This window comes from Onychostoma macrolepis, chromosome 15 (genome assembly GCF_012432095.1).
Source record: "Onychostoma macrolepis isolate SWU-2019 chromosome 15, ASM1243209v1, whole genome shotgun sequence".
Lineage (NCBI taxonomy): Eukaryota > Metazoa > Chordata > Actinopteri > Cypriniformes > Cyprinidae > Onychostoma > Onychostoma macrolepis.
The window spans coordinates 27,034,372-27,061,288 of NC_081169.1; the positions used below are offsets into that span (position 1 = coordinate 27,034,372).

The following is a 26,917-nucleotide window of genomic DNA, read 5'->3' on the forward strand; positions in this document are numbered from 1 at the left end:
CCATTCCCGTGCAAATGCACTTATTAATAAAAACAACATAGCCTTCGTCACCTTTAAAACCTTACTAGTATGGAGAAGATGACAATAAAGTTTGAATGAAAGAATTGGTGATAATACAGCATAATAAGAGATTTACAAGCAATTTTTAAGGCTGGTCACTTTTGTCTGCGAACACCAAAGGATTTTAAGCACAGCAAAGCTGAAAGAATCAGCTCAAGAGTTGTAACAAACATCAACACAAAAAGTTTATTATCCTAACACAGATCTTCTCATATTAAAACATCAATTAATACATCTGTATTATCTATAGAATTCCTAAGAGGAGGGGAATGCTTTCTTCAACAAGTAAGAAAGGTCAGGCCTGCTCACACACTGCTTCGTTTTGCCACCCGTAGAGGACAGAGAAAGAGAAGAAAACAGAAAACCAACAGCAAGTACCTCAAACAATGAGGCAAATGCTCTTAATTACCATTACAGTGCAAACTCTCTCATACAAACAGCCAGAGGCGCACCACAAGAATCACCGGTCCTGTACAAAGCCACAATGTAACACACAAACAGCAATACCACGCAAAAAAACCCCAAAACAAACATACAATGCAAACAGTATTAAATGCAGTTCAGTACAGGACCTATACCTCACTAACAAAGATAAACCAAACAAAAGAAAACTTAAAAACTCAATAAGAAATAGTGGATTCTGCCCCCTTGAAAAAAAACCAACACATTAATTGCTAGCCACACAACCAACATTGTAATATTATAAAACAAAAAAACTAACACATACTTTAACCAATGCGCAACTGCAGTAATCCACAGCTACCAAATCTCAGCACTCAGTAGGTCTACCAAACAATCTCCCCTATTATATAGATGCCGAGGAAATACTAGAAACAAAGGGCATGAATAGGCCTATATGAAAAAATTTCTCATATTTATCTTGCAATTCTGACTCTCACCATTCTAAGAAAGAAAGTTGGAATTCTGTGATATAAACTCACAATTGCAAGAAAAAAAGTTGCAATTACCTTTTTTATTTTATACTCCATGGCAGAGAGAGAAAGAAAAAAACAGAATTGCAAGATGTAACATTTAGAATTCAGAGAAAAAAAGTCATAAATGCGAGTTACAAACTCAGAATTGCAAGAAAGAAATTACTATTTATTTATTTTATTTTGTGGTAGTAACAGGCTTCCATAGGAATATTAGCCACATCAGTAAAACAAAAACATTGTTTTACAGATCGCTTGGAACTCATACCCAGACTGTCTCAAAGAATGTCATTAGACCTTAGTCATGGTAAAATATGTAATTTTTTGACAGAAATTAAAACGAGGCTGGTACGGATAGAAATATTGTACAGAGAGTCCAATTTTTGTTTAACAACATAACGATTGTTCAGCTGACAAAATGTCTTTCCAGAAAAAAGAAAAAGAAAAAACCCCGTTCTGTCTCATTGCTGGCCAGTCAATTCATGTAAAAAAAATAATAATGCTTCCCACTACAAATCCCATATTAAAATTAATATCTAAAATAAAATAAATCTACAGGTCGTTATCATAATGGAAGACAATTTAACCTCAAAACTGATGAGATGGAATAAATCATACAATGTTGATTTTCAGATCATTAAGTCAAGATTAATGAGAACAAAACCATTCAATAAATGTGTTGAGATGATTTGGTATAACTTGTCATAAATTCTGTTTTTATATTTGGCCTTTTATATTTCTAACCTCCTCTGCTCTATGATCCTGACAGATGAACCCAACGCAGCAAAAATAGCAGGGTAGAGTGGTTCAGTGAATGTGGTCTGGACTCTGTGTAGTAGAGTCATTGTGTCAGAGATCCTGTAGAAGCACAGAGTTCCTGCTCTGTGATCCAGATACACTCCTATTCTAGAGACAGGAGGGATACGGACCTGTTTTTTACCATGCATGAAACAGAAATTCTGTAGATAAAAGCCCAATCTCCAGGATATTTTGTTCAAGCCAAGTTTACAGTCATCACTGTTTCCTTTACGACCAATTCCTTTGTAACAAACTGCTACAGCCCAGTTGTTCCCACTGCACTCAACCTCCCAGTAACAGCGGCCGTACAAACCCTCTCTACACATGATGTAGGGAAACATATCAAATCGCTCTGGGTGATCAGGATATTTCTGAACTCCATCTGAACATGATGCTTTACTGTTGTCTTCTGACAGTTTGAGGGTTTTGTGTGCAGTGTTTGGATCCAAGTGAAGTTGACAGAAATCTGAGCAGGAGAAATGGACAAAAAATAAATATATTGAACAAATTTGGTTACATTTATCAATTAATGAGTGTTTGCCTTGAAGAAACTGAAGTTCAACTTACACTGCAAAAAATCATCATGGGTCTTTGGTTCTGGAGGATTTGCAACATGGACATTTGACACTGACGAGAGAAAACAAAACAAGTGCACGGTTAATTTGTTGGTTAACTCCAGCAGAGTATGAATGACAATACAACATATTCAGATTCAGACCTTCTCGTGATATTCTGGCTGTTTGCTGTTGACAGACGTCCTCCAAAACCTCTCTGAATGCTGAGATTGAAATGTCTTTAAAAGACAGATGAGTGTGTTGAGTGAAGCTGGGAATGTCTTCAAATGTTGGTAAAACACACACAGACTGACAGCTCTGAAATGAAATAAATAATTCAGACTTAATTTTTGAAGCACAATAGAATTTTCTAAAACAAAACAAGCAGGACACACTGGTGCTTCATTTAATAGATTCTCAACATTTTTGCATCATTACCTTCAGACAATGGATCTGATCATCAGTAATCAGAAGTTTCTCAATCTCTGTTTGTCTTCTTCTGAGTTCAGTCAGCTCTTGATCCAGATGTTTGTGAAGTTTCTCTGCTCGATCTATCTCAGTCTTCTCCTGAGCTCTGATCTGTTCTTTAATCTCAGAGCGTTTCTTCTCCAGAGAGCAGATGAGCTCAGTGAAGACCTTCTCAATGTTCTCCACGGCCTCTTGTGCTGAACTCTGTTGTCATAAATGAAGGTTTTCTGTAGGATTCTGCATTAATATGCACTGCATTTATTGTTGTATTCTCTTTTCTCCCCCATTACTCACTTTAAAAGATTTCACAGCTTCACTGATTTTCTTCTGACCTATCTCTCGCTCCTGGATCAGCTTCCACCATGCCACGTGTATCTCCTCTAACTCTTTCTAAAGACGTTAACAGAAAATCATTAAACAAAAGTAGAAATATTCACCTTGTCAATCTCATCTTTGTAATTGTTAAATATCAAGTAAGATATGTGTACTATTATCCAAGTAATTTAAGTAAGTATAAAAATAAAATAAAATGACAGCTACCTTAAAATAGCATTCATTACCTTTTTACTAGTCCATTTTGAATCCACAGATACCATATTGTGGTTTTTATGACTGTCAATCATACACAAACAACAAATGTATTGATGGTCATCCTGACAGTAAATCTCCAGAGGTTTTTTATGACTGAGGCAGATGTTCTCCAGAATGTGTCTGGAGGCTTCCACTAGTCTGTGCTTCATAAACGCAGGAGATTGATAGTGAAGCTGCAGGTGAGTTTGACAGAAGGAGGCCAAGCACTGCAGACAGGACTTTACAGCTCTGTTCTTCTCTGTAGTGCAAACATCACACTCCACAGCAGCCGTTTGTAGAGACGTCTTCTGCAGCGTCTCCATCATCTCGGCTATCAGACTGTTCTTCTTCAGTAGAAGTGCCTTCTGAAGTTGTAAAAAATATTTTGGAACTTGTTTTACAAGTAAACACTATTTTGGGCTTCCTATTTACTTCGGAATTTCACGTTTTTTCACGTCAGCATGAGCTTTCTTACTTGTAGACCAGTCAAGGTAGCACCAAATTGTATTTTTTATGACTGAAGACTGTGCGTTTAGTGTATTGTACTGTTGTTTAACCACATTCCGATTGTTCAGCTGATGAAACGTTTTTCTCAAAACACTTTCAGTAGACAAAACCCCATGAAAGAGTTTTGAAAGGTGCTTATCATTGTAAGTCTATCCCTCACCGTTTTCATTCGTTTTAAATTAATCTAACCTGGTTTAAAGTCTGTTTAATCCAGGTTAGATGAACTGACATAGGCCTACATCCGGGTGAAATTTTAGAAAACGAACCAAAAGAAAAAATATGGCGTGATTTGATTGGTTCGTTTCCGCCAATGATATCCTTTCCAACGACATTTCCAGAATTTTTGTGACAAAGGTCAGAACTCCTTTTATGATGTATATGTTTTGAGGTGCACTCTTGTCATAAATGAATCTATTACTGGTCCTACATAATTTTTAACAAACAGTGCTAAAATATCTGTTTAGGAGTCTTAGATCTTTCCAACGATATATAGTTTGTCATGATTAGATTAGGATTTAATTGTAATATATTGAAGTAAACTATGGGGATGGTGACAGTTAAGGGGTTAAATGGAATTCGTTTTTATTTGATTAAAAATGATAAGGGCATGATGGCAAACAAATGTGTGTATATATATATATATATATATATATATATATACACAAATTAAGTAATAATTATATGCACGGATAAATCATTTATAATAAACACTATTATAATAGGTATTCCATTAAAAAGTGCAATGAAACTCGCTGATTCTTCGTAGTTAGCTGCTAATTTTACTAGTAATTGAGTGATTTTTTTGTGCGTGTACAAAAATGCTTAAACTTTTTATTTAAATAAAAGTATAACTCTAAAAGCTTTGTTATCAAAAGGAACTGATAAGCACCTCTGTTCACTAGTTTACATTTAAGCATTCTTCAGCTGATTAAGACATTTTTCAACACAGGAAAATGAAAATCAATTAGCTCCATATTTTATGAATTTCTTACCTGTTTGGACAACTAAACAACTTGTTTCCTCTCGTGTAGATCTGACCCAAACTACAGCAGTTTGGACCCGTGAATGCTGAATCACTCGTGCAACAAGTTAAAAGCAAGTTGTGTGTCATTGGAATTCACGCACACATTTCCTGATTTTCCAGGTGTCAAACTAAATGTCTCAGTGCATGTGAGAAAGCAAAAATAAAGCAAAGAAAAGCAGTGCAAAGGACTCCATGTCTAAAAACACACAGACATAGAAATTTCTAACTTTTGTTTAGCGAGTCATCTTTAAGAGAAAAACCCAGAATCTCCATCCAAAGCAAAACATGCATGCCCATCTTTGTTTTCTTATATGCATTTATTTTTCCATATGATCAACTGCTGAATATTAATGTCCTAACGAACAGTGACAACAGAGGTGGTCACACCAAATTGACTGTAAACAAAACAACCAAACACTGAAGGAAAAAAACAACAACACTGGACTCGTGACATATCATAAAGGCATAAGTGTGAGAGAACATCATACAAAACTGCATCATAAAGTGAAAACATGAATTTTGACAGCTTGACAATATTTTATATTTTAATAACTTTTTCTGTCTATGTTGCAGTAAATCTTTAGCAGTATTTTAGTCTTGTTTTCATGAAAATAACTAAAACATTCTTATAAAATAAGATCATTTCACTTGAAATTGAGAAACAAAAATATTATAAATATGAATATAATATAAATATAGATTTAAAGACATGGCAACATTCTTAGTAAATGCACTTTATTCTTAACAAAATAAAAAGAATTTTGCCAGTGAGTCAAGTATAAATCTAACACAACAGATTTATACTTTTTGGGGTTATTGTGATGAAATATTATTATATTGTAACAAACATCATGATTTAATAATAATAATATGTCTTAATATCGAATGCAATTTAGCTTTTCAAGCAAAGTGATCTTGTTCAAAGGATGTCTTGGTATTTTTACTGCAAAAAGACAAAAATGCTGTTTTCTTTCGCAGCATGAGACTCTTTTCTATGGCCACAAACTCGCTTCAATTTTTTTTTTTTTTTTTGGTGCTCATTGTGTGTTTTTGGGATGGGGGTGCAACATGTCCACCAAAAAATAAACTTATTTTGTGTTACAGTGCAATGTCTTTCTTGCATAATATTTACTTCTCTTTTTTTGAATGATCATTTTCTTTCATTAGTAATGTTGCTGCTGAATACATATTTATTAAAGTTTTTTTTGTGCTAACAACCTATTTTGGCTGCAACGATTGTTACATTCATGTATTAAGGTCAAATATGGAGATGGTCCTCACTGCAGAACACAAGATCCAGGGGGCGTGGTTGGATCTAGATCCAACTCCTTTGTCATACTTTACGTATACCTAAACCTACCAATCTCCACCCCCTAAGATGTGGATACAACCACGCCCCCTGGATCTTGTGTTCTGCAGTGAGGGGCTACTGCAAATATGGGCAGCAAACACAAATATGACATTCAGAGATTAGCACACAATCACCTGTACAGTGTCCAAACAACTAAACGTGCTCTTAGACATCTTTTTTTTTTTTCTTCTCCATACATGTGTGCACAGTCTCAGGTATATGCATCCATGTAAGATCTTTTTGCGTTTGCATTGCATGGTGTAAGTGCAACTTGATTGGCTGCTCCTAGACAGGAAGCAAGCCTCAGTCTGGATCCTCTTCAATTTCTTTCCAGCTCAAAGCTCGAGAAAATCCAGTGAAGCTTTGATCACCATTACAGCATAGCAATGGGCCGGACAAAACCCTCGATGACCTGCCAACATAAGAACAGCTTCTCTGACAGAAATAACCTGCTGAATCCACATTCGAGAGCTATCTGATGTGAGGTGCTGTTAGAGAGGGAAAAACTAACTCTGAGGAGGCTAAAGGTGAACTGACTGTCAAGGCTTTTTAAAAGCAGCATCATTTTGAGGAATATTAAAAGACAGAAAGTTAAGAAAAACCAAGAAACAAGAACATTGCTTTCTAGACACCACCTTTTTTTTTTTTTTTTTTTTTGTCATTTCCTTTTTCTCCTAACACCATCCTCTCAGAAGACACTACCAAATTGTGAATGAAACCACAGAACTTTTCGTCCATGAGTACTGAGGCACCTCAAGTCAAAGTTTAGCCTTCGAGCAGGTAGACGACGAACTCGTAGGTGCACATCATGATGGCCGTATTGGGGATTTGTCTGACCAGATGTGTGGTGAGTCCTCGGTAAAGAGCTCGATGGCCTTCCTCTCTAATCACCAGGTTGAGACTCTGGAAGAACGAGCGGTACTTGGTACCTTCTTCCCTTAGCCGTGTGCGGATCACCTCTGCAGAACCAAACAGAGAAAAACAAATGCTCAGTCAACTTGTTAACTTATTAGTCAACATGAAACCCAAATGATACTGTTTGTATCCTTTTTATATAAAATTCAAACATTTGAGGGCAGTAAGATTTTTTTTAAATGTTTTTCAAAACAAGTATCTTATGCTCACCAAGGCTGCATTTATTTGATTGCAAATGTTCTTGAAAATTAAATGTTACTACAATTTAAAGAACTGTTCTTAATCACTAGAATATTGAAATAACTTCCTCTAATTTCCCATCACACTGCAAAAAATGCATCCTTCTTTAGTATTTTGTCTTGTTTTCCAGTGCAAATGTCTACAGATTCTTAAATCAAGATATTTACATGAGAAGCATGTCTTCTGTAAAATCATCAGAATTGAGTGAGTTTATGATTAAAACAAGGACAAATATCGGCCAATAGGCTCAGAAAAATCAACTTAAAGAGACAGTTCACCCAGAATCAAAATTATGTCATTATTACTCACCCAAATGTTGTTTCATGAAAGGTTGGAACAACATGAGGGCAAGTAAATGAAATTTTCATTTTCTATTCTGTTTAAAAGAAAAACAAGATTTCATACACCATTGACATTTTTTTAGAAACAAACTCATTTTAATTCTGTTCAATTTTGTATCTCAAGTAAACGTATGTGGATTTAAAGACATTTAAATAGTGGTATTGAAAAAAACAAATACTGAGTAAGACATTTTTTACAATGCATGCAACATTTAATGCCATGTCTTTATGAATTTAAGATTTTCTGCTCAGATTTAAAACCCGTTTAAAGCCTTAAATAAGGTAAATTATGGTAAATTAAGACTAAGACCCTCAGAAACGCTGTAAATGTCGTGTCACTATTAATCAATTTAATGCGTCCTTGCTTACGTATGTCACATTATGGAAGTAAAATAGGTTGTGAATGACGTTTCATGCTGATTTTATGATGATATGATGCTCTGATGGGAAAATGCACATGCTCACCGTGTGGATAGGCTATGGAGGTGGCGCAGGTCTTGGAAGTGGCGGCTGCCAGCATCATGCCCACGAAGTCTGTCGCGTCCTTGGCTTTGTCCTCGGCCCCATCCATGTGCGTTGCTGCTTTGGCCTCTAAAAGACGCCGTTTTATGCTTTCATAGATCACAAAGTGAATCACAGTCTCTGAGATGCCCGCATAAGAGGCAGACATGCCGCGGTAAAACCCGCGTAGCCCATCCGTCTGATAAACACGCCGCACACACTCGAAAGCATTCATGCGACGCTCCCCACGTGTCCTGTGAAAAATAAAACACACTTTAGTGAGTCAAATTCAAAACTGAGTCTGGAATCATGAATGAGCACTAGATGATGTTAAAACGATCAACTTGAACAAAGGAATCAGTCACTAAGGATATTAATCAAACAATCTACTTCCATAAAGTCACATCTGTTGCCACTTTACCTGGCGTCCAATTGTAGACGTGTCTTAATCATCCAAATTGGGTTGGTTGCTGTTATGGCCGTGAACCCTACATGAAGTAGAAGAGGAAAGATTAAAATGCAAATGTACTAAACTGAAATGAGCGCTAACCTTCACACACTAACAGATATTTTGGATAATCAGCTACTTTCATAATTTTTTTAATAAAACACTCCCTTTCAAAAGTTTGCACTAAATTGATCAAAAGTGACAGTAAAGACTTTTGCATTGTTACAAAAGATTTGCACTTCTAATAAATGCTGTTCTTTTGAACTTTTTATTCATCAAAGACTCCTGAAAAAAAAATGTTTAATGGTTTCCACAAAAATATGAAGCAGTAAACTTCAACATTGATAATAACAAGAAATATTTCTTGTGCTACATCTGAGCATATTAGAATGATTTCTGAAGGATCATGTGATTAAATTGTAAAAATGTCACAATATTTGTTTTTACTGCATTTTTGATTAAATAAATGCAGTGTTCGTAAACATAAGATACTCCTTTTAAATACACCAATAAACCTTACCAATCTCAACCTTTTAAACAATGAACAATACTTTTAATTTAACAAAAAGGGTCATCCCGATTGCATCACCAGAATGCAGAGCAATAATTTTGACTAAAATAATCCAAATTACTTTTGATAAAATATTTGTTGGACATTGCATTTAGGTTTAAAAATTGTCCATATTTACTTCAAATCCTAATTAATATTTTGTGTGCTCGATCATCATTCGAAAATTTATTCAAACCGACACAAATGTTTTGTCCAGTTTTAATCTTTGCAGAATGTGAGCACAATTTATATATTTTTATAGCACTGAATTTGCACATTGTTTGGAGGAAAACATTGCAGCTCAGAGTTGCAGCCCTAGTTCCCAAACAACATTGCACAATCTCACTTCATTTTCTTCTGAATGACTTTGTTGATCATCTTCATAAACAATGAAAAAGCAGCTTAAAGGTGTAAGAAAACTCTAGCATAGTACAATGAGCGTTAATCTAAACCCTCCTTGGCAAAAGTCCAAGTGACAGGTGAGAAGAGACACTCACGCTCTTCTGGCCATGTGCTTGAGCGCTGTGACATTTACTGTTACTCAGAGATACAGCATGGAGCAAAAACAAACCGTTGCAACTCCAATTCACTAGACGCATCTACACATGCAATTAAGCAATAAATGGTTTATATTTTATGAGCCCATCAAAACCGAGGCAACAGGATGTAGTTAGATTGCATAGTCATATATTAAGGAAGTTACCTGCAATCCCAGCAGACGTCATGTGCACCTGCGTGGAGTCTGGTTCAAACACATGGTTCAGTCTCTCCTTTGAGCTGGAATAGGCTGCAAAGTAGATGGCCCTGAAAACACAGCAGGACACATGAGTAACAACACACACTTCTATTACACTCTACTGAACTACAACAGACGGGTCACGGTCAGGCTGGCTTTGGCCACTTTGGTCAGTGTGGGATGCCAACCAGATAAACCACCAGCTGAACACCACATCAGCAAAGATGAGCAAACCATTTACCAATTACCTGATTAACATCATCTTGGCCAGACTTACTGGGAGACTTACTAAACCAGCTGAGCAAACAGTTTACCTATGATCTGATTAACATCGAGGTTGGGAGACTTTTACTAAACCAACCAGGACTTAAGCTGATTTAAAATGTTCTTTTCAGGAGGAAATCTGGTCATTAGCTGGTCCAAGTCATTTGTTATCTGCAACTAACCAACCTCATACTAGTTTAAGGCAGGTTTTGGAACAAGCTGACTGGTTGACCGGTCAATGACCAGCTAATTACCAGCTAGAAACCATCTACCATGTTCCAAACACAAATACCAAAGCTAAGTTTGATTTTTCCAAAGGACAACTGCAATGATGCTATCTTATGTGAAAAAATAAATAAATAAAATAATAATCTTATGTTTTGCACAACATACAGCACATTGTTTTTCATAGCCTTGAATTTGCACATTCTTTGGAGATTATTATTATTAAAATACAGAAATTATCTGATTAATATCATATTGGCCAGACTGGAAGACTTACTAAACCAAGCATGCCAATTACCATTTAGGCTGGTTTAATAGGTTCTTTGCGGCAGGAAAATTGGTCATTAGCTGGTTCAAATTGGTCATTATCTGTTACAACCTAACCTCATACTAGTTCCTGGTGAGTTTTGGAACAAGCTGGTTGGTGACCAGCTAATTTCCACCTTAGACCAGCCAGAAGCCATCTACCATGTTCTAAGCACAACTAGTAAATCTTGGCCAAGCTGGGAGATTACCAAACTATTTAGGTTGGTTTAAGATGTTCTTTTCAGCAGGTAAGCTGGTCATTAGCAGGTCCAAGACATTATCTGCAACCAACCAACCTGATACTAGTTTAAGGTGGGTTTTGGAACAAGTTGGCTGGTTGACCAGTCAATGACAAGCTAATTTCCAGCTCAGACCAGCAATAAAGAAACCATCTACCATGTTCCAAAAATAAATCTAAGCTTGATTTTTCCAAATGATAAATGCAATGCTGCCAAATACAACATAATTTTGTTCCACACCTTCTGACCCACCCAATGGCTCATTAAGCAGCTCACAAGGACAACGTGTTCTTCACAAACCCTCGTATGTAACCGCAAATGTTTGCACATGTAGTATCCTGAAGCTCTTAACTAATGGACGGTGAGCACTCCAACAGGAAAACACTCTCCACACACTCCGCAACTAATCTCAAGTTTGATCTCACCTTCCTGTCTATATAACACACACATTTATATAAGCTGCCCTTTAAGTAACAGGTCCAGTGGCGATTTATCATGTGTGCATCACTGGACAAGCGCTTTATCCTGAATGCTTGCACATAAAACATCTGTTTATACACACACTAAATGTTAAAACCACCATTTATCATGCCCATTCATTTATTTAATTGCTCGTTAAGTCGTGCTGTTCTCTGGGAGCCGGCTGCTGTTTGTTACACCTCAGCTGAAGGCTGAAACAGCCCATTTAGATTTCAGATGATGAGCTTCATTGTTCCAGAAAACCTCAAAAATGCTGAAGTGGCAGAAAAGTGCAGTGTTTAACACCTGGTTTAATCAACAGTTGTTAAATGAGCTCAGACACGTTTAATGGCCTGAAAAACACATCAACGTATCACCTGATTATAAATTCAGTGGTAAATGTTTATTGAAAACTGCATTGTATTGTTTAGAACTAAAACTGTTTATTTGTAGTTTATTTGTCTTAAAAGGGCAGTCCACCCAAAACAAAGAAAAGTTACTTCTCAAAATATCTTTTGTGTTCTAATGCCGAGTTCACACTGCACAATTTTCAAAGTCACCGGATCACCGTTGTTTTCACACTGCATGACTATCTGGGGTAGCATTCAGTCACTGCTGTGTTCACATTTCACGATATATCGGCGACAGGAGGTTACACAATGCATGACTTTACAACAGGAAGAATCGCCGACAACTCTGTCTGCTCCGCAAACTACAGCCAAACACACGCGAGAAGTGATAAGGTAATAACGCAAGATCACGCTGATATTATGGTCTAGAAGTCCTCCCCGAACACACAATAATTAAAGATGACTTGTTAACAAACATCCTTCTGCTGGGAAATTTTTATATACACAAATCTACGTAGCCTACTTGAAAGCAAAACCAATGTTATGTGCATTTTATAATGATGTTTATTTCTTACAGCCTATAAAATCCTTCAAAGTGATGAAAAAGAAAAATGCAATAAATCTTTTGTCCTTTATAGGAGAATATTATTTACAGGAAAAAGCCCCTTCTTTATCTTCATGTAGCCTACCTGTTCTGTATATTATAATGCAAAAATGTAGGCACGTTGTTTGTAAATGGCTAATCACTGGGCATTTGTCGGCGAGTGAAAAATCGGGCTAAAATCGTGCAGTGTGAACTTGGCATAAAGATGAAAGTAAAAATGTAGGTGATTAAATAATAAAAAAAAAAAATTCATTTTTGGGTGAACTATCCCTTTAACTGGGGGATCAGATTCCCCCATATTTGCACCCTACAGTCTGACCTGTAAAATAATCCTGAATATAGACTTCTATTATATTCTAAACTCTGTAATTTTGCAGCTTTACCGGTTGAGCAGGGATTGCATCAGTCGCACTGCATCAGAATTACTCTCACTTCAGTACACAGAGTTCAGGACTACACATTCTTACTGTAAATGCTTGGTGAGACAGATGTATTGATTAGCCTGTTTAACTGTATGAATGGACAAACACTCACCGTGAAGGAGCCACTCCGATTAGATTGGGCCCCAGGCCCCGAAATAAAGAACGAGGGCCTTCCTTCTCAAGAATTAATCTGAGAAAGACAGAGAGAAACAGATCAACAAAAGTGCAAGACAAATTACATTTTTATTCTGAATGGCTTTGTGAACATTATAAATACACTCTGGAGTTGGTAAAACATGTAATGTTGTTCCTGGGAACTGGTTGGGGGAAATGTCTTATATTTCACTCCAAAATCAATGGTAAAAAAACAAAAACAACAACAACAACAACATTGAGCATGAAAATTAATTCTATTTTAGGAACATTGAAGATTTTTTTTTTCATTGACTTCGTTTTCATAACAATTAAGTAATTCAAGCAAACTGATAATTAAACAAATTCTTATGCAAAAATAATAACATTATTGCTTGTTGCAGTATATTTATAGATAAAAATGGGTGCTTAATTGTCTTAAAAATGACACCAAATAAAATGTATTGGCCCTATAAGCAGGCCGCAATTTGATTATGAAAACATATTTATTTATAATTTTTTATCCTTTGTAAAGCTGTGAATTCAAATGAATTGTTTTGGAATGAAATATATAACCCAAACATTTCTTTGTGTGAATCACCAAAATATTTTCTTAATCCTTCGATCAGCCAATAAGACACACCTCTGAACAACATGTTCACACAAAGAAATACCTGAGACACGTGTAAAAAATACCTCGTGTGAGGTGTGAGAGGTTACTGTCATCACACACATACAATATAAAAGAAAGTCAATGAAAAGCTAAATAAAAATGAAATCAAATGAATAGCGACCTTGAGCAGGTCGTGCAAAAGTTATTTATATTCCATCATGGATTTCTCCATGTAATCTTTTTACCCCAGTGGTTCTCAACTGGAGAGTTGTGACCGAAAACATGGGCCACATAAGGCCAGGGACATCAGGCAAGAGAACAATGCAAAATGGAAATAATAAAATGCGACTACCCATGTAATTGGGCATAATTTGGCATAGTTGGTATAGCAAAATAAACAGACTTAACTTTTAAAAAGGCGAAAACACTTCCTATACCTTTTGTTGCTGACGTCAAAGGACATGCGTTCAATCAAAGCCTATAATACTTAGATGTCAAAAAGCCAAAATAGACTTACGCCAACATGTACAAGTTGTGTAACAAGCCATAATCCATGAAGGAGTGTATATGATGTCAGAATCATTTACTCACTGTATTACATTGATAAACGAGACCAAAGTCTATATATAAATGTCTTTGTGTTTAGTATTGTGGTACCCTTCTGTGATGTATAACCCGAGTTAAACTAAGAGGACAAGGGGCCGTTTTGAGAACCAGTGATTCAGACACACACACACACTCATCAACCGCGAGCCAAGCACCAGGACGCAGTGTTTTAGTGTGAGGGCAGCGATTGGTTGGGTAAGGGGGAGTGGAAACCACTGTGAACAGTCTCTTTATAAAGAAAACAGAAAGAAAGAGGCAAAGAGAGGGCATTATAGACTTTATGCAATATGTATTGTATAAACACCGAAGTTCTACTTTGGTAATGAATATACTTGTATATTATACATGTGTGGATATATAGCTCTTAGACTGCAAACCAACGTTCCTTATTTTGCCTTGTCTTCTGACTTTATTTAGCCACTTTTGGTGGTGTAGTGAAGAAATGTGACCACATTTTTGGAACGAGTCGACAGAAAGGGGGCGTTTCCTCTGGCAGGGAAGATGGACACTTGGTTTTAGGCCCACAAACCATAGAACAAATGTTTACAAAACACTGAGCCAATGCAACGCAGATTCAACGTTCTCACAATGCAGATGTAACATTCGCACTGTTCCAGTAAAGGGTGTTGCCTGTATCCAGAACTAAAACCGACATGTTAAATCAGATGAGTAAATATTATCATCTTTAGTAAAATTCATAGAGTACCAACACTCCTGTAGACAATTATAAACCTGTCTTTGCACAATTTAATATATCATCATATTATATATAGTGGTGTCAAACGATTAATCGCATCCAAAATAAAAATTTGTTTACAAAATGTGTGTGTACTGTGTATATATATATATAAATACACACACATGCATGTATATATTTAAGAAATATATGTTACGTTTATATATTAAATATATTTATGTATGATATAAATTATATGAATATAAATATATACATGTAAATATTTTCAAAATATATGCTGTATGTGTGTATTTATATATACACATAATAAATATACACAGTACGCACACATATTATGTAAACAAATACTTTTATTTTGGATGCGATCGTTTGACACCACACTTCTACATACATACACATACACACATATACGTACACACACACACATACATACATACATATATATATATATATACATAAAAGGGGTGTAACGATTCACAAAATTCACGGTTCTGTTCGATACGACACAGTGGTGTCACGGTTCTGTACGTTTTCGATACGGGGGGGCGGAGCAATTGGTTACTTCGCAATGTTGGAAATCTTTGTTTTAAACCGTGAAGATGAGCCAATGGATATCACACAAGCACGCGTTTGCACCAGGGTTTGCACACTATAAGCAGAAAGTGAAAGTAAAAACAGAATGACGGAGTAATGACGAAGCTTTCGGCATCTGACGCTGCATATTCTCTCAGAGACAAAGAGAGACGAATCTACTTCAACATATGCTGATAACGATATAGCCTATAGCTGTTTTCATGGATTTCCTTTATATTTCTCTTGTGGCCCGTACATACTGAAAAAAAATATAAGAAACGTGTTTCGTGTTAAACAGGTTGTTTTTAAAAGTCGGTGCTTGAAATAAAAGCTTTTTATTTCATTGATTTTTATTGATGACTGCAGTGTTAATATTTGAATTATAGGACTATAATTCATTGTAGGTAGCCTATAGCCTAATAGACCGGTTTTAAAAGACCTTTTTTAAAAACATTTTAATTGAGGAGTAAATATAGCCTAATCTTATCCTCGCAGCGCATCAGTTATGCGTTAATTATTGCAGGGGGAAATTAATTGTACTTTTAATTTAATAATAAAAGTAACTTCACAATAATAATAGGCCTAATAAAAATAAGAATGTAACAGGCCTACATTAATTGGAAATTACAAAACCTCTTAAGATTGCCAATAATTGATGTTTTTAACAATATCTCTGGCTATCGTCGATTCAAGATCATCGTCTTTCAATGCACCCCAGCAAGGGCAGACAGCACATTGCCTGTTACGTCATTTGGGCTGCGTTGTTGAGCGTAGTGGTACTGATATTTCACACCCTTTTATTTTCCAAAAGTAATAGGATTAGTCCAATGAATCGTAAAATGCAAAGAATAACTAACTTGTTTAAACGTACCTGAGGCAGTGAAGGGGCCCCGGAGCAGCCACACGTGCCATGCTGGCTCCATTAACTGTGCTCAGATGCACCTCAGAGATGCAAAGTGTTATTGAGGAAGACTGAAGCCTCGTCTTCACCACCTCTAACGGACAGGTCAGGATCGCACCCACTGTGCCTCCACATCTGAGAGAAATGAAAAAATAAAAATACAATTTTGAGGGACAGTACAATTTAACTTGGTGTTTTTTTTTTTTCTTCTGCACATAAGAATCGATTAAAAGAAATTAAGCTAAAAATATGGTCAAACTCTGTCAATAGCAGTCAAAAGTTTGAGCACACAATGTGGGTCAGTCATCCAATGACTTCTTATCTGAAAGCCACGAGACTTCAGTCGAACATCACAACACAGAGGAAACAAGAGCAATAGAATTTCAAGCCTAATGTGAAAGGTGAGTTTCCGCTAATCAGCTCCAACACTTGCACTCGTTCCACAAGATGTGGGTCAGCAAACACAGTAACCCAAACCACCCTCCACGTGCTGCCAACAACCCGATATCAGTGTTTTCCAATGGAAATACTGCATCTGAAATCTGAGGTGTGATACATGCGATACAAATCTAAAGCTACAGAAATGTTGATAAATTAGATAAAGATGATAAACTAAACAGTAGTTTATTAAACAGTATCATATAGCAATACCATGGTGCATTTGATCATTATTTTCATATATGAAAACACTGTAAGATAAAAATGGTTTGCAATACTGTGCAGCTCCTAATAACTGGAGTAGATGGGACATAAAGATGGGATAAAAAGCCAGTTTTGACAGTGTCATGTAGACGGAGTTCATGAAAGTGCCAGTCAATAGTTCTATTTTAAACACTGTGCTGGTTTATTTGAGTACAGTTATTTAGAGCACAGGCTATCATCACTATGGGCACAGAATATCAATGCCAGGCATGATGATCCCCTCATGCAAGTTCAGGAAAGCAGACTACCGTAACAGATCAGTTCCAGAAAACTATGACTGACATTTATAAGAACACCGTTATATATGATTACCGTTTTGATTCAAGTAAAGAATAAAGCTTTAAACCTTCCATTTCATTTTTTCTTTTTATGTCCAGAAAAAGAACACAAATATCCTGAGGTTTTTCTCTCTATATAGACTGTAATATAAACATCAGTGCGGCTGAATTCAAGCTCTCTTGGGATGACGGTGCTAAATTATGCACTCATACTGCAAACCACTATGCGTTGTTTATATTTAGATTTGTTTTTACTTGTTGATTTTCTGTCTGTTTCAGAATCAAGCTGAATGTCTGTGTGAGTGATTCAATGAGTGAAGATTGTGTTGAAAGTCACATTATAAGAGTCATTATTAGCCTTGAATGACTCTATAACAGCTGTCAGTTCCTGTGTTACACCAGATTTATTAATTCTTGGAAATGCAAACTTATTGGATGTGTGGTGCAATCAGACCTCGTTTACTCTGTGTATGTACAGTATGTTTATATAAAGTGGGAATGTAAATGTGTTATTAATGTAAACTATATTACATCAAACATGTTGAAATACTCATCACGTGTACTGAAAAAATCTTTCATCACAGCTTTGATCGAGCTTCAAGTGGACTTTGGTATATTGTGTGTTACTGTAATGACATTTTCAGAGTTCGGAGAAACATTAGCATAGTCAACAATTTTAACAATTTACCTAGCTTTAATCTTACATAAATAAATAGAAATATACCGTTTTTCGATTAAAATTCTGAATTTTGTAATGACACCTAGGCTAATAAAGCTACTCGAAGAATATCCAAAACCTGAAACCATCTTCAAATTTTCGTCCTGACGGATCAAACAAAAACAGAATTGTTGTCCAAAATGGTTGATGTGATGATAATAACAGTAGCATGGGGAGTTGAAAATATGTTCATAAGAAAATTGCAAACTTTCTCTAATTTTAACACATAAAACGCAAAGGGGAAGTTAAGAAGTCTTGGAAAAACTCCAACAAATTCCAGTAAATGCAACCTTTTAAACATGAGTAAAAGTCATCTATAAAGACAAAAACACAATTAAGTTATTCAAAAATGTATTTAAAAAATATATATATTTTAAACTAATATGGCTGTTTCACACATATACATACATACATACATATATAAACAGTAACATACAAAAAAAAATGTTGATATAATAAATTCGAATCATAAAAGTTAGCTATTATTAGTATTTTTGTTAGTAGTAGTACTAGACTCTAACGTTAGCTGCTTAAGTTTTACACGATGTTTATGTAAAGTAATCTTTATGAGTAAAGCTGTCTTACCCTCCAGCAAACAGATGCACCAGTGTGTCTCTCTGGCTCATCTCGGCTCATGCTCTCCGGGATGCACCGGACTGGGCAGCAGTGTTAATGTCTGTGTGGTGCTCATGCGGAGGGTGCGAGTCCCGCTCGTTTCTAGTGACTTTATGCGACCTCAAAGCGTCGCGGCTTCGCCTCCAACAAACCCCCGCTGATCGATCCACGGTCGTCACTTCTTCAATAGTTGGTCTGAAAGTAAGTGTGCGGTGAAGAGGTGATTACATATCTCTGATCTGGGTCAAAGTCCAAGTGGCAGGTCAAATCAGAGAGTTAAAAACGTGCACGTTCACCCCGCGCGGACTTCACCTTCTGCGTGTACGCTTACATACATTCTGCTACGTAAACGCGCTTACAGTTTCGGTCGATGGACCAATCAGAGGGCGCAAAACAAAAGCGTCTATTGGTCGATTTCAGTTCAGATCCCGCCTCCATCAAGCGCCTTTCACGTGATCGCTGCCCTTTCACACACAAATTACCGTCATGGGTTATGTACAGATATAATAATAATAAAAAAAAAATTATAATAATAATAATAAAATTAAAATGAAATTAAAACAATTTAAAATAAAAAAAATGAATTTAAAAAAAAAAATAAAAAAATAAAAAAAAAAAAATATATATATATATATATCAAAAAAATTACAAACTTTGCCTGAAACAACTAAACTATATTATTTTCTGCATAATACACTGGACAAAATATTTTTTGGAGGATCTAGTATTTGTCATAAAGTTACATGTGTCATATTTTATAATTTCGATTTTTTTATTCATTTTTTTTTTTTTATAGAGAGGACTTATTTGGCAGGAACCATTTTAAGTTGATTTTTACTTTGTTTCTTTTGGCATCTGCAAGTGGTAGGAGAGAAAAAAAATATCAAATTCAAAACGGAAAATCTTAAGCTGTACTTTGACAGCAAACAATAACTTTGTGCACAAAACACACTCTTTTATTGACACTGTATGTCTTCCAAAACAAATTAAAAGCATAGTTAACTCTTTCTCTGGGTGGCTTACTGAAAATGGACCATAAATCATAAAATACTTCCAAGTTTCTTTTGTCTGACTGTGAAATTGCACTTGTTTTATAAGAAATAGTATACAGACATATAAAGCAGAATTATTGGGCCTATGGTGTGTTGATTAACTATTTTACCTGGACATTGTAGGTCATCATTTTATTAACATGGTGATGATCAGTAAAGTCTTTGCACATCTTTAACCTAGACAAAACTTGTAAAACCTGCTGTTCCTACCCCTAAATCGAGTTATTACAAAAGTCTATCCTTTAACAATTATCAGATATGCAAAATGCAATTAACAAACTTCAAACAAACAATCAAAATAATTAATTGTATAATTAACAGAGACACTTGCAGCTACTGTTTCTGTTTCTGTTCAAAAGAGATAGAGACACAAAAGCTGAGATGGAGACAGCATATCTCTATCACATCTGTCAGTAATAGGGCATTTTAGAAGACAGGCTCTTTGAACTGTTCTGTGTTCTGTGTAAACAGGCAGATCTATATTTAAAGCGACTCAATCTTCTGTTCATTCAGGTTGTGGCTGTATGACTTTAATTATACAAGTCACATGAGTCAGTGTGACAAACATGCATTAACTTAGACAGCCACGTTCACACAGCAGCCGAATACGGTTATCAATCCTGTGGCTACGTTCACACTGTCAGTTTTTAGGACTGACAACCGCATTTTCTTTACAGGTGTGAGTCTCGAAGTGTCTCGTTCACACAGCAGCTTACAGTTGTGTTTAGAATGCTGTCTGTATGAACGTGCAACAGGAGTCAAGCCCGCATACCAGTAACCATAGCGACAGTGAACAAATGGCGCCGAGTCCTTAATACGGTTACGTTCACTCACACCTGTAAATTTTCAGGACTCACAACCGTATTCTCGGAACACACGCGCTGTGTGAACGGAACCGGACTGGACAACTAGTTGTCTGTCATGTCATATCATATACAGCGCGAGAGAGAGCCGCTCCGCCGCACAAAAGCGCATCTACAGTGTGTTTCGTGTTTTCATGTGTGTTTTCAGTAACTTACAGTGACGGAGAAATGAGCTGCGTGTCATTTGAAGGTTTTAGATCCAGTCTGTTTTTTCACCGGAGCCGCTCCCGTCAGTTTTGTGTTGATTTAAATGCTCAGCTCTCCACCTAAATTTAAAAACTGCGGCTCAATTGGGTTCTTCTTGTGTCAGAAAGTGATAAGACTTTCAGTTTTATGGACGTCGCCATCTTTGATTTTACTTTGTTCACTGTCGCTATGGTTACTGGTAAGGAATGCGGGCTTGACTCCCGTTGCACGTTCATACAGACAGCATTAAGCTGCTGTGTGAACGAGACACTTCGAGACTCACACCTGTAAAGAAAATGCGGTTGTCAATCCTAAAAACAGACAGTGTGAACGTAGCCAATGTGTGGGTACTGAAGTGTGAGAGGGTGGAAATCACTAATTCTTCTTCTTTTTTTCCTTTTCTTTTTTTTTTTTTTTTTTTTGCGGAAGAATGGTAATTATTAGTGTAGTTCTGGTATCCAAATGGTCTCTCTGTTGCATAGCTCCTCATTCCCTTCCCTTCCACTGTTCCCTACAAACTTGCATTTTGTGTTTTTTTGTTGTTGTTACTGTTCTGTTTTGCATGCTTTGAGATGTGCAATGTTGCCCTATTTTTGTCTTGCCTTGGCTACCAGTTCAAATAATGTAGAATCAGTACAAACAAGCACAGAGCACACACACACACACACACACACACGCACACACACACACAAACACCGGCATAAAATGACAGACACTAAAGAAAACTATCCTGTTAAATGCAAATAACACAGTGCAACTAGCCATATAACTGTGCATACTTGCCAAATAAATAGGCTTACTATTATTACTTGTATACTTCAAAAGGATTAAATATAGTCTGCAACAAGGTTAAACATTGTTTGTAGGTCACACTCCCAGCCAAATTCAAGAGATATTTAATATATATACTTCGGACACTTGATGTCCAGTGTAAAATCTGTGTTCTGAAGCAAAACCAGTCCAGAACACCTCTGGTGGACCATTAATAGTTTTCAGGTCAAAGTGCATGAGGGCACAAGCACAACAAACACATGCCTACACACAGAGATTTGACTAGTGAGGACATCTCATAGACTTGTACTGTTTCCATAGCAGGCTAAGCTAAGGCTATATATGTACAGTGTTGGGCAGTAACTAGTTACACTGTAAAAAGTGACAGTTGACTTAACTTTAAAAAAAATTGAGGATACCCGTTGCCTTAAAATTATTAAGTACATAATAATTAAAAAAAATAAAAAGTGACAATTCAATTAACTTATTTTTTAATTATCATTTACTTAAAGATTTTAAGGCAACGGGTTTCCTCAGTTTTTTTAAGTTAAGTCAACTTATCACTTTTTACAGTGTACTAGTAATTTAGTTACTGTAATAATATTACTTTTTGCAGTAACTAGTAGTGTAACTATAAGATTTCAGTAATAATATTACAGTTACTTTCCATAAGTTACTTAGTTACTTTTGATGCCTCAACCCCACTGATTTAAAAATTCAACAATCAAATAATTCCTAGATTTACTTTCATAATTTTCATGACTCGCACATGCATGTGATGTCCCCGGTGCAGCAGGCAAGCCTGGAATATGGAAAAGCTTACATTCAGCAGATAGAAATATTGCATTATATTGATTTTGTCAGGAAAAAAGATCTGTTGTGTAAGTTGTGGCTTTACTTTACTCTGGCATTACATCCCTCTGATCAGCATGTGGTACATTATATTAATATAATTAAAAATATTTTTGGAAAATTAAACAGTTTGAAGAAAAAGTAATGTAACTAGTAGTGTAACTAATTACTGTTGCCAGAAAGTAATAAGTAAAGTAACAATATTACCTTTGAAAGGAGTAACTAGTAATGAGTAATATAGTACATTCTTTGAGTAACTAACCCAACACTGGTAACGTGTCTTCTTAAGTGAAATGATAGGCTTATGTAAGAAGGATACAAATACTAATATTTTCAATTTGACCGTTGTGTTCACTTTGTGTGGGTTCTGAAGTGGTTCTGTTTTGCATTATCTGGACTAAAAATCTTTGCTTGAGTTCATCTTAAGAAAGAAAGTCATAAACATCTGGGATGACATGAGGGTCAGTAAATAATGAGAGAATTTTCATTTTTGAGTGAACTATCCCTTTGAAGAGCAAGATGTGATGCGGAGGCTAGAAACATATTCCACACAGAATACTATGTGTTGAATTAATGAGGATAGTCATAGAATTAAAACATACAACATTAACGTTTTGAAAGGCCACTTTTTTGTGTGTTGTTAATCTTTTAATTATTTATTTGGGGCTTTTAGAGTTTTTTTTCTCAGCAAATATTGATAAATAATTATTTGATACTAATTAGATTAATTAATGAGCAAATCATGTAATTATTATGATAAAAAAAAAAAATAATAATTATTATCAATACAACTTATCCACTACCTGGTGAGAACATCACTAAACATGAATTACAATTAATTTAACAAACAATGCTTAAACACTTTTGGAGATTTTTAATTAATTAAGAAAATATTTCCACAAAAATATTAATGGTATTTAAATTCTCATCACTGATTTTATTTGCACTCAATCTTGTGCATTCAGCTAATATATTAATTACACAGCTAATGGCTCTATCAAAACAGAACAAATAATGAATAAACATTTTTTGGGGAAATGCAACTTTGCTACCTCAATATGCTTCCTCGGATTTGATGGTGAACTTTTGAAGCCAGACATTTACCTGATGAAAGTCATAACTGAAGTAGAAATATGTGTGCTTGATGCATGAAAACAATGATCATTGGTTCTCACATCAGACACGCACGTTTGAGCTTCCGTTTACCATATTTAATGTGCATAAGATAAAATAAAAATGTAATGTACTTTTCAAGATGAAATAAAATTGTAAGGAGTAAAAAGTACTGTTTTTTCTTCAGAAATGTAATCAAGTAAAATTACAAGTAGTCAGTTTAAATTGTACTTGAATAAAGTACAAATTCCCCAAAATAATACTTAAGTAAAGTAATCAAGTAAAATTACTCAAGTATTTTACACCTCTGGTAATGAGTAATATATTACATTCCAACACTGTATATGTATAATGTACAGTGCTATCGTATCACCATCACATATCACCACAACAGCGTTTTGTCCAGCAGAGGGAGCAATGACACTCAACACTAATATGTCTGACACACACACACTCACGTTCTCTCGCTCTCTCAATTTATATTGTTAGAGGCTCACAGCAGGGCTGAGTCTGGTCATTCTTCAGGGGCAGATGGATCACGGCTCGGATCGACTCCTCTGAACGGAATATCTCGGCTCTGTTCGCTCAGGTAAAGCGGGTTTCCCTCTTGTCGTGCCTTGACGGGTCTTTACGTGCTTTGATCTCCTGATCTCACTCAGCGGGCTTCTTCCACGTTCAGAATTCCATGCAGTTGTCCCGTTTTACATACTAACGTTACTTCTTATCATTTTCCTTCCGCGCGATTTCCCCAAGAAACCGATGTTGCGCTTTTGTGATCGTAAACTGATAGTCTTCACTCGCAAAGCACGAAATTGCAGGAAACAATATTTGCAGGGAAACAGCGCCGTTACAGCATTTTCCGAGTTTGAAGATTAAACACTTTCAGACAGAGACATTTACTGTGTATGCGTTATGAAATGCGAGCTGTCATTTGCAACTTCTCTATATGGCCCATAAAGAAATGCAATCCTGCAAAGAAATCCTGTAAACAAAATCGTAAAAATATAGAAACACATTAATATCAGGAAAAAAAATACAGTAAAAATACAAAGTATACAGTCCTTAGAATATAGGTATGTGTGTGTGTGTGTGTGTGTGTGTATTTATATTTATTTATTGTATGTATGTATGTATTGTATTCACACACACACACACACACACACACACACAAGTGGTATAATCTCAAAGGTGTAAAAAAAAAAACCTTTTTTGCAGAGCATGCCTTTTTATAAAAAAGGTCCAATATGTGAAATATATGAACTTGACCTTCAGACACTGTAATGATTATTTTCTGTAGAACTGACAAAATGATTATTTACATTTCAGAAACCTAAAACATGTGCATTATAGAAGAGTGTGTATTCAAGTCGTTATATGAATTGCATTTCTGAATTGTTTTAGGCTTCATTAATTCATTTAAATAATCCTGCTGTGTGACAAATGTTAAAATCCTTAATATTTCATGTCTCTCTCCTTTAAAATAAGGCCCTGAAACGGCATGAATAATAATTACACAGAAAGTTAAACTAGTTTTAGACAGAGTAAAGCATGCCACACTGCAAGAGACCACTGACATTACAGTTACAGGGGATATATTTCAACTATAAAAACAGCGAAAAAGGTGATAAACTCTAATCGCAACGGAAATATTGGTGTGGTGTCACATTTTGCAAATTTCAATGCATATCTGTTTTTATGCAGAGGAGTGAGGGTGTGGTCTAGGAAGTGGTTTAATACTTTCTGGCGTCTTTCAACATCTGCTCAGTTCATCAGCTGTGCATGTTTGTGTGTGTGCACTTCAGAATTGCTCAAAAAGCTCACTGTAGGAATTTAAAGACACAGCTATTATCTGTATTTAGAGTTAATAGCAGTTTTTGCTTCTGTGCAACTAGGGTAAATTACACGTTGCCTCTTGGTGCAGTGTGTAGGTTTGTCAGTTTGTGTTTCACCAGACTTTGGCTGTCCTGTGTGGTGTATTTTGCTGCAATATGCCTATAAAAGGGAAACCAGCACTGTGGGGTTTTCATTACAGTCTTTGTGTTGAGCATTTTGTCCTTGTAGCATCTTAACATTTGTTAAGCATTGCATGCATGTTGTGTTTTTCATATGTGTGCAATATTAAGTTTCCGTTGCTCTTAATTTCCCAGGTGGCATTACAGGGGCTGTGCATGTATGGCTGATGGACAGGCGTCCGAACCAATCACAGGACAATGCTGGCACGGAGCCGTTTCATGCTGGTGCTGGTGGTGGGTGCGCTGCTGGCGGTGCTGAGTTTCAGCCTGCAGTATTGTAAGTGTGAAACACAATGTATAATTTCAGTCACATTTCCTCTGTATGAACTTACAGCTATTCATGCAGACTCTAAGGTTTCTCCAGGGACTGCTATGTATGTGTGTTTAGTCTGTCAGGTGGGTATATAACCTCTGCTGAATTGTATTTACATTCTTACTATGTGCCTGAGTGTGGGTTGTGTGTCCAGTGGGGATATTGTCCCAATTAGACTGCATTCAGCATGCTAAACAAAGGCATTTCCCTTGAAGACATGCTATATATATATCATGGATTGTTCCCTGTTTCAGTAGAACACAGTTTTAAGGAACAAATTTTCAATTGGATGCAAATATAAAAAATGCAAACCAAAAAAAGTCAATTTGTGTCTATGTACTCTTACAAAACAGTATGGTGGCAGCATCATGGTATTACCATGTCAAAAACACTATGTTAGTACCACACAGGGCCACCATAAACCCTCAATATACAGTTTTTTTTCAATTATGAATTCTTAAACGTCTACAAAAAGGCACTGTTGCGGTACTTTGAAATATACCATGGTACTAAACTTCACTCAAGGGTCTTTCACTCAAGTATATCATGGTATGGAATGGTGCATGTCCAACAAACCCTGGTACTTTTTGGGGTGTTTTTGTAAGAGTAATGGCAAGTAATTTTATTCTCTTGCATCTAAGATAGCAAGATCTGAAGAACTGGTTCGTAGCAGTGGCATTGAACTGCCAATGGCATGGCTGTTTAAAAGAAAGCATAAGATCTCACAAATGAAATGCTTTCTGCTTGATACACTGCTCATAAATACGTCAAACAATATAAAGTTGTGATGAAAGCATGAAGTAGTGGTTTTTCTTATGTATTGTGTGAAAATTATTACTGTGTTGTTTTCATGAGAAGGTCCATTTATGACTTTTCAATTAAACATTACGAGGTAAAATCAATAAAAATAAACACATGCATGGGTTAACTGTTTATAGTAAGATCTATAACATGAATTAGATTAATTAGAAAATCTCTATCTGTCGTTTTCACTTGAAGACATTTTGAAAACATTTCAAAATTAAAAACACAATTTAAAAAAAATAATAAAAAATG

General features: G+C 35.9%; 3 protein-coding genes across 3 annotated transcripts in view; 1 reads left to right on the top strand and 2 right to left on the bottom strand.

Moving 5' to 3' along the window:
* Positions 1 to 27: 27 nt before the first annotated feature.
* Positions 28 to 4,058, bottom strand: LOC131554233 (tripartite motif-containing protein 16-like). The gene is made up of 7 exons (XM_058799431.1): positions 4,050 to 4,058; positions 3,373 to 3,747; positions 3,107 to 3,202; positions 2,783 to 3,016; positions 2,509 to 2,662; positions 2,358 to 2,417; positions 28 to 2,256 (listed from the first exon to the last, which is right to left on the bottom strand). The coding sequence occupies exons 1-7, from the start codon at positions 4,056 to 4,058 to the stop codon at positions 1,724 to 1,726; spliced, it is 1,461 nt and encodes a 486-aa protein (XP_058655414.1). The 3' UTR covers positions 28 to 1,723.
* Positions 4,059 to 5,211: 1,153 nt separating this feature from the next.
* slc25a36b (solute carrier family 25 member 36b) lies at positions 5,212 to 19,038 on the bottom strand. The gene is made up of 7 exons (XM_058744556.1): positions 18,670 to 19,038; positions 16,357 to 16,521; positions 12,977 to 13,054; positions 9,963 to 10,063; positions 8,683 to 8,749; positions 8,226 to 8,515; positions 5,212 to 7,223 (listed from the first exon to the last, which is right to left on the bottom strand). The coding sequence occupies exons 1-7, from the start codon at positions 18,708 to 18,710 to the stop codon at positions 7,030 to 7,032; spliced, it is 936 nt and encodes a 311-aa protein (XP_058600539.1). The 5' UTR covers positions 18,711 to 19,038; the 3' UTR covers positions 5,212 to 7,029.
* A 4,888-nt stretch (positions 19,039 to 23,926) lies between these two features.
* The window catches only part of pxylp1 (2-phosphoxylose phosphatase 1), a 10,231-nt gene continuing 7,240 nt past the window's right edge, over positions 23,927 to 26,917 (top strand). Inside the window, exons 1-2 of the mRNA XM_058744543.1 lie at positions 23,927 to 24,125; positions 25,684 to 25,825. Of these exons, the coding sequence (XP_058600526.1) occupies positions 25,747 to 25,825 (79 nt within the window). The 5' untranslated portion in view covers positions 23,927 to 24,125; positions 25,684 to 25,746. The remainder of the gene's footprint in view (positions 24,126 to 25,683; positions 25,826 to 26,917) is intronic.